The sequence below is a fragment of the Pristiophorus japonicus genome, chromosome 8, assembly GCF_044704955.1.
Source record: "Pristiophorus japonicus isolate sPriJap1 chromosome 8, sPriJap1.hap1, whole genome shotgun sequence".
NCBI classification, from domain to species: Eukaryota; Metazoa; Chordata; class Chondrichthyes; family Pristiophoridae; genus Pristiophorus; species Pristiophorus japonicus.
Genome location: NC_091984.1, coordinates 181,300,419 through 181,313,745, shown reverse-complemented (window position 1 = coordinate 181,313,745; position 13,327 = coordinate 181,300,419). Strand labels below are relative to the sequence as shown.

Genomic DNA, 13,327 nt, shown 5'->3' with positions numbered 1-13,327 from the left:
AGACGCTGACCTGCCAGGGGTCAAGGGGACATCACTTAATTTAAATAATGGCAGAGGCCGCACACCATGAAGGACATGTGTTGGGTGCCTGCCTGCCTGTCAGAAGAGGTTAGAAATTGCAGTCTATGGCATCAGGTCAAGCAGGTGCTGGGGTCCCCCCCGAAAGATGTTTCCAAACTGCTTATTGGCCTGCATTACAACAGGGCTGAAGGGAAAGTCCCCAACAAATCCCTCCTCATCAGACCCAGAGCTGAGAGATGCATGGCTATCAACTCAACCTGATTTCACAGAAAGTGACAGGCCCATTCGGTAGAAATGACCATAAAGGAGGCATCGTGTCCTTGGCAGTCAAACCCACCTGCAGTCTCTTTGCGTATTTCTCGGTCTCTTGGGAGAGCAGCTTCTGATCTTTCCGTGTCTGTACCCTTTCCTCTTCAAATTTTGTCTTCAACTGGGGGGAGGGAAGAAAAATCCATAAATCCATTCCACCTGTTCAACACACCGCACACCCAGCTAGTGTTTTCCCTGTAACGCTTTTTTTAAAGTTATCCTCCCTCGATTTTTTTCGGCCAATTTTTATCCATTCATAGTCAAACAAATTTGGCCCAGTCTAAGGAGCCGAAATTGTCCCTTTCTATAAGAGCCGTGACCACCTCAAAGAAGCAAACGTGGGTCTGCATGGACTCACCACCCTGCTCCACGCCGACTTTCACCCTCAGCACCACACGGAAGAAAAAAAATGTTTAAAGAGCTGAATTTTGCTCTACTCTCCACCCCATGGATTGAGGCAGAGAAAAATCTTCAAGATCGGTGAGCACGCCCCCTTTCGGTCAGAGGGCAATTTCAACCTCCAAGTCTTCTGCCCACACCCCACCTCCCTGTAATCCTTGATCTGACTTCTTGGAAGTTTGCAAGACTGAGTTAGGGCCTCTGATTTTCTTGTGAAAAAGGGCTTCGGTTTGTGAATTCAACCTACGGATTGATCACTCATTCTCTCCCCTCCCCCGTAGGCATCCCACAAATACAGTTAATATCTATTTTTGTTAAATATATTCATTCTGAGGATGTGGCCGTCGCTGCCAAGGCTGACAGTTGTTGCCTGTATCCCTAGTTGCCCTGAGAGTTGTTCTTGAACCACTATGTGTCAGTTTGATACAACTGAGTGGCTTGCTCGGCCACTTCAGAGGGCAGTTAAGAATCAACCACATTGGTGTGGGACTGGAATCGCATATAGGCCAGATCAGGTAAGGACGGCAGGTTTCCTTCCCGAAAGGACATGGGTTCTTAGCCACTCAGTTATACAAACAATCGCTATGGTGATTAGGGTAAATATGGTTTTGCCGCAATCACCCACATAACAAAAACAAATTTAAAGGGGCTAGTTATAAAGGCAGTATGAAGGAATGGGAGCATCTTTTTCACCAATCGCCAAAGGCAGTTAGTGTAGGGTTAGGTTACAGTTTCCAAGGGGAAATAAATAAATAAATGCACGGCATCACAAAGTAATGTAAAAAAAATAGACACCCTCAAAAAGACAACCCTAGACTGAAATCTCTTCACCTCCATGAACTCCTCATCGTTTGCTATCTTCAGTTCTTCTCTCACACGGTTAATCTCAGACAGCTGAAATATAAGTAGGAAAAATGTTACTGAGCATCACTGACGGATATTGATGCCAAACACCACCAGCTGAGCTACAGACTGAAAATGGACACTAGCCCCAATAGACAAGATGCAGACACCAAGCCCCAATAGATAAGATACAGACACCAAGCCCCAATAGATAAGATGCACACACCAAGCCCCAATAGCCAAGATACAGACATCAAGCCCCAATAGACAAGATACTGATCCTGCCCCAATAGCCAAGATACAGACATCAAGCCCCAAAAGACAAGATACAGACACCAAGCTCCAATAGACATAATACAGACACCAAGCTCCAATAGACAAGATGCAGAAACCAAGTCCCTATAGACAAGATGCAGACATCAAGCCCCAATATACAAGATACAGACACCAAGCCCCAATAGACAAGATGCAGACATCAAGCCCCAATATACAAGATGCAGACATCAAGCCCCAATATACAAGATGCAGACATCAAGCCCCAATGTACAAGATACAGACACCAAGCCCCAATAGACAAGATACAGACACCAAGCCCCAATAGCCAAGATACTGATCCTGCCCCAACTGTCGACACATGGGCCTAAGTACCTATGGCCAAGATAGACGCTGAGCACCAGCTGTTGAGACAAAGCCACCAAGTCCCAATTCTCAAGATGCAGACACTGAGCACCAATAGATAAGGCACAGGTCTGAATGCTATTAGCTGAGTGTACACACAGCAAAACTTTCATGAAATGCATTGGTTTCAGCAGCTGTGCATCTCTGAATCCACATGCGGTGATCTCCTCATCTCAGCCAAGTCATCAAGGACAAGGTGCCCAGGAGAAGCTAGAAATAACCTTCTCCCCCCGCTAGGAAGGGAAAGGTGGGATGAATACAGACCATCAGCCTGAGAGCATGTCACCTGTCTCCTCACACAGCTTGCAGATAGTTTATGATGTTAGGGAGAGGAGAACATGCTAATAAATGTGGCATTCAGCTGCAGATGAGTAGAATCTATGACTGAACCCTGGGTCAACAAAGTCACCTCTGATAGAACACAGGCCAAAGGGATACGTTGTGGAAATGGCCCAATTAGACCATGCCCAGGGTGTCCCCGGCAAAGAAACAACCATTGGAATGGGTGTCAATGAAGATAGGAGAGAGATCTCATGGTAGAATTGAACACAATAGTTAAAATAAATAATGATGTGACTTTGTTGGTTATGCTGGATATGTTATTGAAAACCAACATCAGGGCTAGTGAACATCAGCACAGAAAGTTGGCACTTAGCTTTGAGTCTGAACTAAAATACGAGTTTGAAAAATGTGGATTAAGAAGAGTATGAAAGACTCAGAAACATAACAGAGTGTGCCTGGTGCTGATAACGTTGGCCCTTAAAACTAAACTTGAGAAACTGCTGGTGCTTTTCCTGTGTACGGACATGGACTTTTACATCCGTGGCATTTAACTATCCCCTAGGCACAAGACGGTCACAGTCTATGATACTGTGACCATCTTAGATGTCTCCTGGTTTAGGATGCTGAGCCCAATTCAGGATGCAGTTCCTCTGTTTTTTTTTGACAAGTACAAAATCCTTCCAGTGGACACTGTTCTCTCCTGATTGGACAATTACATCTAGTGCTTACAGTTTGACTCAGCTGACAACAGTGCTTCCCTGATAGGATCCAGACTGATCACCCCACAGAATCTTACAAGGGTACTTGTGAAATGCAGCAGACTACTCTCTCCAGTTGTTTTCATAGAAACATAGAAAATAGGTGCAGGAGTAGGCCAGTCGGCCCTTCGAGCCTGCACCGCCATTCAATGAGTTCATGGCTGAACACGCAACTTCAGTCCCCATTCCTGCTTTCTCGCCATACCCTTGATCCCCCTAGTAGTAAGGACTTCATCTAACTCCTTTTTGAATATATTTAGTGAATTGGCCTCAACAACTTTCTGTGGTAGAGAATTCCACAGGTTCACCACTCTCTGGGTGAAGAAGTTTCTCCTCATCTCGATCCTAAATGGCTTACCCCTTATCCTTAGACTGTGACTCCTGGTTCTGGACTTCCCCAACATTGGGAACATTTTTCCTGCATCTAACCTGTCTAAACCCATCAGAATTTTAAACGTTTCTATGAGATCCCCTCTCATTCTTCTGAACTCCAGTGAATACAAGCCCAGTTGATCCAGTCTTTCTTGATATGTCAGTCCCGCCATCCTGGGAATCAGTCTGGTTAACCTTCGCTGCACTCCCTCAATAGCAAGAATGTCCTTCCTCAAGTTAGGAGACCAAAACTGTACACAATACTCCAGGTGTGGCCTCACAAAGGCCCTGTACAACTGTAGTAACACCTCCCTGCCCCTGTACTCAAATCCCCTCGCTATGAAGGCCAACATGCCATTTGCTTTCTTAACCGCCTGCTGTACCTGCATGCCAACCTTCAATGACTGATGTACCATGACACCCAGGTCTCGCTGCACCTCCCCTTTTCCTAATCTGTCACCATTCAGATAATAGGCTGCCTCTCTGTTTTTACCACCAAAGTGGATAACCTCACATTTATCTACATTATACTTCATCTGCCATGCATTTGCCCACTCCCCTAACCTATCCAAGTCACTCTGCAGCCTCATAGCATCCTCCTCTCAGCTCACACTGCCACCCAACTTAGTGTCATCCGCAAATTTGGAGATACTACACTTAATCCCCTCGTCTAAATCATTAATGTACAATGTAAACAGTTGGGGTCCCAGCACAGAACCTTGCGGTACCCCACTAGCCATTCTGAAAAGTCCCCATTTACTTCTACTCTTGGCTTCCTGTCTGCCAACTAGCTCTCAATCCACATCAGCACACTACCCCCAATCCCATGTGCTTTAACTTTGCACATTAATCTCTTGTGATGTGTTACATACACATGCCGTGTGATGTGTTACAGTATACACACGTATATGTATATACGTATATGCACTTCAAAATGCATGCGCCTGTAGATGCTCCAGCACTACAACCCACCAACATCTCTGCGCTCCTCCAATTTTGGCCTCTTGTCCATCTCTGATTTTCATCGCTCCACCATCGACAGCCATGCCTTCAGCTGCCTGAGCCTTAAGCTCTAGAATTCCCTCCCTAAACCTCCCTTCTCCTTTAAATCGCTCCTCATAAGCTACCCCTTTGGCAGCTTTTGGTCACCTGTCCCAATATCTCTTTATGTGGCTTAGTACCCAATTCTGTCTGATAACACTCTGGTGAAACGCCTTGGGATGTTTTTACCATGTTAAAGGTGCTATATAAATATAGGATGTTGGTTGTTGCTTCCAAGCTTGGATGCAAATTCCTGCAGCAGACTTCCTACCTAGGTCCCAGGTTGGGGTGGGGGTGGAAGGAAATATCCAGCAAGTTATTGATGCGAGACCTGCAGTGGTCCAGTTCCACAAGATCCTTGGTGGGAGCCTTTGGGTGTGAATATTGAGCAAAAGGGAGGAGGCACTCTGAAGCACAATGCTCAGGGACTCTGGGCAATGCTTCACAAAGGCTTCAGCTAATGAGCAGGGCTTTGTTGTAGACCGCTTGGCTGAGTGAAAGGGACTTTAAGAAAAATAACTTTCATTTGTATTGCATCTTGCCATGGTTCTCAAAAACACGACAAAGCATTTCACATATAATAAATTGGTTTGTAGTGCAATTACTGTTATGCAGGTGAAACGCGGCTGCCATTTTGAACAAAAATGTCCCTCAAACAGCATTGAAAGGAATAAACAGTTAAACTTTTTTTTTTGGTGGAGAAGAATGTTGGCCAGAAAATAGCCCTGCTCATCTTTGAATAGCACCAATATCCAGCTAAACCCCCAGAATAGGCAGGCAGAATCTCATCTGGAGGACGGTGTCATGTATCTCACACTACTGTACATAACTGTATCTTACCATGCTATACATGACTGTAACTAGAGATGACCTGTAACCACAAGCTTACCTTACCACCAGGGGTGCACTTGCAGGAGACACTGGATACCTGTCTCAGGCAAGTGTGGCATTCGAGAGCTGTGTAATAAAGGTGCAGGTCCTGAGTGATCTTGACTTCAGCATGTGCCTCGTGTGAATCTGTACTACGGGGACAGGACTTTACAGTGGCGACGAGTTACGGGATTACAGAATCCACAGAATGGTGACCAACGGCTCAGATGAAAAATACAATGTTAGAGATAATTGGGAGGACTTTATAGAAAGGCTCCAGCAAAGCTTCGTAACCAAAGACTGGTTAGGTGACGATAAGGCAGACTAGAGAAGAGCCCATCTCTTGACCAGCTGTGGCTCGAAAACATACGTCTTAATGAAGGAACTGCTGGCACCCGAGAAACCAACAAGCAAGTCGTTTGAAGAGTTGAGCACACTGGTAAGAGACCACCTGAAGTCAGCGAGCAGCCGACACATGGCCAGACACAGGTTCTACAACTACGGATGCTGTGTGGGCCAGAGCATACCCGACTTCGTGGCGGAACTTCGGAGGTTGGCTAGCTTATGTGAGTTCTCCGATGAACTAAGGAGAGAAGCACTGAGAGACTTTTTTATTGAAGGAATAGGCCACGCAGGCATATTCTGAAAGCTCATAGAGACCAAGAACTTGACCCTAGAGGCAGCAGCACTGGTTGCACAGACATTCTTGGCAGGAGAAGAAGAAACGAGGTTGATCTACACTGCTCGTACAACAACTAACGAAACATCGGAACAAGGGGTTCACAGCGTGAAACAAGCCGCTACCCCCACACACAGACAAAGGCAGGAGAGCAGGCCCTCAACAGCAGGCAGTGGCGCCAGAAGCCATCAAGGGCCACATGAACGGCCGTTCACACCTCATCAACCCACAATGCGAGCAATCAACTACAAACTGAGAGAAGCTCAAGAGAGATCAGCCAGATGCAGCTCATCCTTTGGAAACAATGGAAGCGGTCTGTGCTGGAGATGTGGGGAAAGGCACTCATCAAGGGGGTGTCGATTTTCGTATGCTGGTTGCAGAAACTGCGACTATATAGGGCATCTGGCCCGCATGTGCAGAAAAACGGCAGTTCGGTTGGTATACGAATCGGAAGGGTTGGAAAGTGGACCAGAAGACGGTGAGGACAGTACCCGGGGACACCAAAATACAGCGGGTCAACACGATCAATGGCCACTGCTCTTACAAGATATCTCCAATAATGATGAGGGTCCTACTCAACGGGATACCCATCAACATGGAGCTGGATACGGGAGCGAGTCAATTTCTCATGAGCGCTCAACAATTTGAACAGCTGTGGCCGCACAAGAGAGACAGATCAAAACTCACAAGGGTCGACACCAAACTAAGGACCTATATCAAAGAAATCGTCCCAGTCCTTGGCAGCGCTATGCTCTCAGTCACACACAAAGGGACAGTGAACCGACTTCCCCTGTGGATTGTCTCCCAGCACTGCTGGGAAGCTGCTGGCTGGCAAAACTATACTGGAAATGGGATGATGTTCACGCCATGTCGTCAGAGGAATGGACCTCCTGCTCAACAGTTCTAAGTCGATTTGAACATCTCTTTCAGCTAGGTGTGGGCACCTTCAAAGGGGCTAAAGTCAAAATCTACATCACACAGGATGCTAGACCGGTCCATCACAAGGCTAGAGCTGTGCCCTATGTGATGAGGGAAAAGACTGAACATGAACTGGACAGGCTTCTGCGGGAAGGAATTATCTCACCCGTGGAATTTAGCGACTAGGCAAGTCCCATCGTCCCAGTCATGAAGCCAGATGGATCTGTACGAATCTGTGGGGTTTACAAATCTACCATAAACAGAGTCTCCCTACAGGACCAATACCCGCTGCCCAGAGCGGAGGACCTATTTGCCATATTGGCTGGAGGAAAAGTTTTCTCAAAACTAGATGTCACATCTGCCTGTATGACGCAAAAATTGACCGACGAGTCTAAGCTACTCACCACCATCAACACACATCGAGGCCTTTTCATGTACAATCGATGCTCATTTGGCATCAGGTCGGCAGCTGCTATATTCCAGCGCAACATGGAGAGTCTGCTCAAGTCCATCCCGGGGACGGTTGTATTTCAAGATGACATACTTATCACGGGCAGGTACACCGACTCCCATCTCCGCAATTTGGAGGAAGTACTAAAGTGGTTGGATCAGGCAGGCCTAAGAATTAAGAAATCCAAGTGCCTGTTTCTCGCGCCCGAGGGTGAATTTTTGGGCAGAAGGATTGCCGCTGATGGAATCCGCCCAACAGAGTCCAAAACTGAAGCAATTCGCCTGGCAGCCAGGCCCCGGAATGTCTCGGAACTGCGCGCCTTTCTCGGGCTACTCAATTACTTTGGGAACTTTATGCAGAACTTAAGCACGCTGCTGGAGCCTCTCCATGTGCTACTCAGAAAGGGGTGCGATTGGTTTTGGGGGGACGCCCAGGAACGCGCCTTCAATAAGGCACGCAACCTTCTATGTTCCAACAGTGTTTTGTCTTTCTTTGACCCAGGTAAAAAGCTAGTTCTTACATGTGATGCGTCAGCGTATGGGGTCGGGTGCGTTTTGCAACAAGTCAACAGTGCGGGCAAATTACAACCCATTGCTTATGCCTCCAGGTCACTTTTGCGGGCGGAGCGCGAGTACGGAATGGTGGCGAAGGAGGCGCTCACGTGCGTGTATGGTGTCAAAAAGATGCACCAATACCTTTTCGGGGCCAAGTTCACATTAGAAACCGACCACAAGCCCCTCACGTCCCTACTATCTGAGAGCAAGGCAATAAACCCCAACGCGTCGGCGCACATTCAACGGTGGGCACTCATGCTGGCGTCTCATACGACTACACCATAAGGCACAGAACAGGCACAGACAACTGTGCCGATGCGCTTAGCAGGCTACCCCTGGCGACCACAGAAGGGTCTGACAAACAGGACTGTGAGATAGTCATGGCAATCAATGCTTTTGAGTCCACAGGTTCGACATGATGGCTCGCCAAATCAGAGCCTGGACGACCAGCGACCCCACGTTATCCTTAGTCAAAAGATATGTCTTAACTGGTGACTGGGCAGAGGCTGGCGATGCCTGCCCCGAGGAGATCAAACCTTTCCATAGGCGCATGTATGAGCTATCACTACAAGCAGACTGCCTGATGTGGGGCAGCCGGATAGTTATGCCTCTGCGAGGCAGCGAGGCATTTGTCCGGGAGCTCCACCGCGAGCACCCGTGGATAGTTCTCATGAAGGCCATAGCCAGATCCCACGTCTGGTGGCCTGGCATTGACGCGGACTTGGAGCTCTGCATCCGACGGTGCACCATTTGTGCCTAACTCAGTAATGCCCCCAGGGAGGCCCCCGGCCCTGGCCCACAAAACCGTGGTCACAGGTGCACGTAGACTATGCAGGCCCGTTCATGGGCAAAATGTTCCTCATAGTTGTAGATGCATTTTCAAAGTGGATCGAATGCACCATTTTAAACTCGAGCACCACCTCCACCACAGTGAAGAGCCTTGGAACCATGTTTGCAACGCACGGCATTCCTGACATATTGGTCAGTGATAATGGTCCATGCTTCACCAGCACAGAATTCCAAGATTTTATAAGTGACCACGGCATAAATCACGTTAAGACGGCACCGTTCAAGCTGGCCTCCAACGGCTGGGCGGAGCGAGCAGTGCAGATCATTAAACAAGGCATGTTCAAAATCCAAGGTCCCGCGCCGCAGGGCCGCCTGTCACGACTGCTGCTGGCATACAGATCTCGTCCGCATTCATTGACTGGAGTTCCCCCCTCGCAACTATTGATGAAACGGACCTTAAAGACAAGGCTCTCATTAATCTTCCCAGACATGCATGATATCGTTGAGCCAAAGCGCCGTAAGCTAACTGAGTACCATGACCGAAATTCGAGGGGGAGGTGGAATGAGATAGGGGACAAAGTGTTTGTGCTAAACTATGGCAGGGATCCCAAATGGCTTGCAGGGACAGTAACAGGCAAGGAAGGAAACAGGCTACTGCTGGTACAAATGGACAATGGCCAAACCTGCCGGAGGCATGTAGACCAAGTCAAAAGTAGATTTACCAACAACACTGCTGAACCAGAGGCAGACTACAATGTGGAACTCACACCACACCTGGTGGACAGACAGAGGGAACAACCTGAGGAAAGGGCAATCCCAACAGACAGCCCAGGCGAGACACCAACAATCATACTGAATGAAACAGACAGCCCAGGCGAGATACCAGCAATCACACCGAAAGAAAAACAGGCATCAAGGCAAACAACTGAACCACAACTAAGACGCTCCATGCGAGAGCGTAGACCACCTGAGAGACTGAACCTATAAAGACAATAAGACCTTGGGGGAGGGTGATGTCATGTATCTCACACTACTGTACATAACTGTATCTTACCATGCTATACATGACTGTAACTAGAGATGATCTGTAACCACAAGCTTACCTTACCACCAGGGGTGCACTTGCAGGAGACACTGGATACCTGTCCCAGACAGGTATATAAAGACAGGTCTCAGGCAAGTGTGGCATTCGAGAGCTGTGTAATAAAGGTGCGGGTCCTGAGTGACCTTGACTTCAGCATGTGCCTCGTGCGAGTCTGTACTGCAGGGACAGGACTTTACAGACGGTACCTCTGATAATGCAGCACCCTCAGTACTGTGTTGCAGTCTCAGCCTAGATTATGTGCTTAAGTCCGTAATGGGGCTTGAACCCATGACTTTCTGAATCAGAGGCGAGAGGCAAACTAGCATTTGCAAAAAATGGATTCTGGCTCCGTAATCACCACATGTTCTGATTTTCCCAAGCCCCAGCTACTGGTCTTCACAAAATATTTTTGCATCAAAGGGTATCTGTAATAGCTGGGAGTTATAGAAAGTGCAGCCATGCTGAATGCCGTGGTTCTCCCTGGCGTCCAGAGCACGGGCTGGTGCAGTGTGGTAGTCTTGCTTTTAGTCCTTGATCAGGGATTGCAACGGACTTCAGAAAATGCCTCAACATGTTTTAGCGACTGCCAATAGCTGTGTGGTCCTTTGGTGATCAAATCTTACCCGGAACTTGTCCTAACCCGATTAATGCTTGCTGGTAAATCAGTCAGCCCAGTGCATCCACCTACTTGCACACTCAGTCAGGAGGCAGTGGGGAAAGACTTGAATTACAGCCGTGTGCTGAAAGCTGATGTACTATCCAAGGGTTCTACTCCATCTCACTGGACTCTGTACCCACTGTAGGGTTAGCAATCTGAGTATACTGGCTCAGACCTTTCTTATGGTGGTTCATAGAAATAAAACTAAGAGGTAATTTCATGAAAATGACCTGCTTTGGTCTATGGGTGGTCTGGAGGAAGGATTCCACTCCAGGGTCAGGGCCGATGGACCCAGCACACTGAGGCTTTGGTTGACTCTCACCTTAGATGGCTCTGTATACTTGGACCTTTGGTTTAACAATGGACACTTCCTCCTCAGTGTCCTGGTGCTGATGGCCCAGACTAACCCCTCCAGCTGAGTGTAATTTTGTGCTCCTGTCATACATTTTCGCCACTTTCATTTGCTCTCTGTATTTGGCTCTTCTGTACATTCCAGGCTAGGCAGCTGGTGTTACCCACCGAGCTCACAGCTCTTCTTTCTTTTGTTTGCTTGTCCAAAAGGAGCCTACATAATATGTTCTGCAGGTATCTCCCATACCAGGGTTGAGGGACTCCAGTTATGTGGAGAGGCTAGAGAAGCTGGGATTGTTTTCGTTAGAGCAGAGAAGATTAAGGGGAGATTTATTAGAGGCGTTCAAAATTATCACAGATATTGGCAGAGTAAATAAGGAGAAACAGAGCACAGAGATTTAAGGTAATTGGCAAAAGAACCAGAGAGGGAGAATGTTTTGTTGTGACCTGGAATGCGCTGCCTGAAAGGGTGGTGGAAGCAGATTCAATAATAACTTTCAAAAGGGAATTGGATAAATACTTGCAAAGGCAATATTTGCAAGGCGATGGGGTAAAAGCAGGGGAGTGGGATTAATTGGAAAGCTCTTTTAAATACAGGTTAGGCCGAATGGCCTCCTTCTGTGCTGTAAGATTCTAAGAGTTTGGTCACGATGAGCCACCTTAGGAAACCCGGTTATTTGAAAGAAGAAAACCTGGACACGCTGGATTACTTAAGACACTGAAGTCCATCAAACCTATTCCTGAAGAGAGGCTGACAATTTCACCCCACACTTTCAGTGCTGGGAGATCAAACAATCAACAGCTGGGGAAAATGGACTGGTGGAATGGGGCTGGTCCAGAGGGCTTTAAGCGACATGCAAACAGGAGATCACGTGTCGTACTATTTGCACCCGTCAAGATTACGTGTTGAGGTACACTCTCAGCAGACGGTTTCCCCAGAATCATTAACACGGTCCCATTACCTGCTCACACTGCTTCTTTCCAGCGGTTAACATGAGCTGCCATTTGTGTTCCTTTCTCAGAGTCTCCATGGCGGGGAGCTGAGCCTCCTTCTCCACCCTCAACATCACCACAGTCTCCCTCAGCCTCAACTGCTCCACTTCCGTCTCCGACACCATCTTGTCCAGGGCACTGGCCTTCAGCTCACGTTCCGTCAGCCGCGCAGGGAGATCATGGACACGGTTCGAGTTGCTGGAGTTTGGGTCGGCTCTCTGCCAAATTTGCAGACAAGGCAAGACTGTACTCAGTATGGCAGGAAGGACAGCGCTCAGACCAGCATTAGTCCTCAACTCTTTGTCAAGGCCTGTAATCCCAAGCAGTGTCTTGCTTGAGAGCAACCCTAAAGGAAGGCTCCAAATCCCTGTCCCAAGGGGTAACAGGACAAGAGGCTATACTCACCATCACAGGTCAAGGAGGCCATTCCACCCATCTGACCTCATCCAAGTATCTCTCAAAGGGTTTTCAGCCCCACTACCTTACCCGGAAGATAGTTCTGAGCATTGATCATTATTTGTAGGGAGAAGTTCTTCCTGACATCTGTCTTAAATTCTCCTTATACCAATTTTAACCTTTACACCCCTCCTTGATCTGGGAATCCCAGCTTAACTCAAAGGGGCACTCCAGATTAACCTCATCACACTGTTCAATATTTTGACTTCTTCTATATGGTCCCTTCTCAGTCACCTGCTTTAAAATCTAAAGAGCAGCACTTGCTCTTGCCTTTCCTCCAACTTAATCCTTTGACTCTGGATCAGCCCCCCTCCATGGCTTGACTGTTTCCCTTACATCTTCATACTCTACACAGCCATGATTTCAAACATGTCATCTTGCACAGATGACGAGTAAGGACTTGCCCACTGACAGGAGGAGAACTGCAACACTGGTAGCTCAGTTACATTTATAGGTCATGCAGGTTTAATGGCGTCCTTTTACACGCTCTCGTGTTTTCCCGTCAGCATAGAAAATTGAGGGGTGATCGGATCGAAGTATTAAAATGTTAAAAAGATTCTATAGGGTAGATACAGAGAAATTGTTCCCTCTGGCGAAGGATTCCAGAGCGCGGAGACATGATTTTAAAATTAGAGCTCGGCTGTTTAGGAGCAAAATCAGGAAGCACCGTTTCCACACAAAGTGTAGTGGAAATCTCGAATTATCAGTCCCAAGTGTCTGTGGATGGCAAGACAAGTGTGAGATCGCTCGATTTTTGTTGGGCAAGGTATCAAGGGATATGGAGCTAAGGCAGGTAAGTGGAGTTGAGGTACAGATCACCA

At 47.6% G+C, this 13,327-nt stretch overlaps 1 protein-coding gene across 1 annotated transcript in view; it reads right to left on the bottom strand.

Annotated features, from left to right (window-relative positions):
• The window catches only part of LOC139269230 (uncharacterized), a 141,447-nt gene that overhangs the window by 48,574 nt on the left and 79,546 nt on the right, over positions 1-13,327 (bottom strand). Inside the window, exons 13-14 of the mRNA XM_070888320.1 lie at positions 1,561-1,623; positions 359-451 (exon numbers count right to left, since the gene is read on the bottom strand). Of these exons, the coding sequence (XP_070744421.1) occupies positions 359-451; positions 1,561-1,623 (156 nt within the window). The remainder of the gene's footprint in view (positions 1-358; positions 452-1,560; positions 1,624-13,327) is intronic.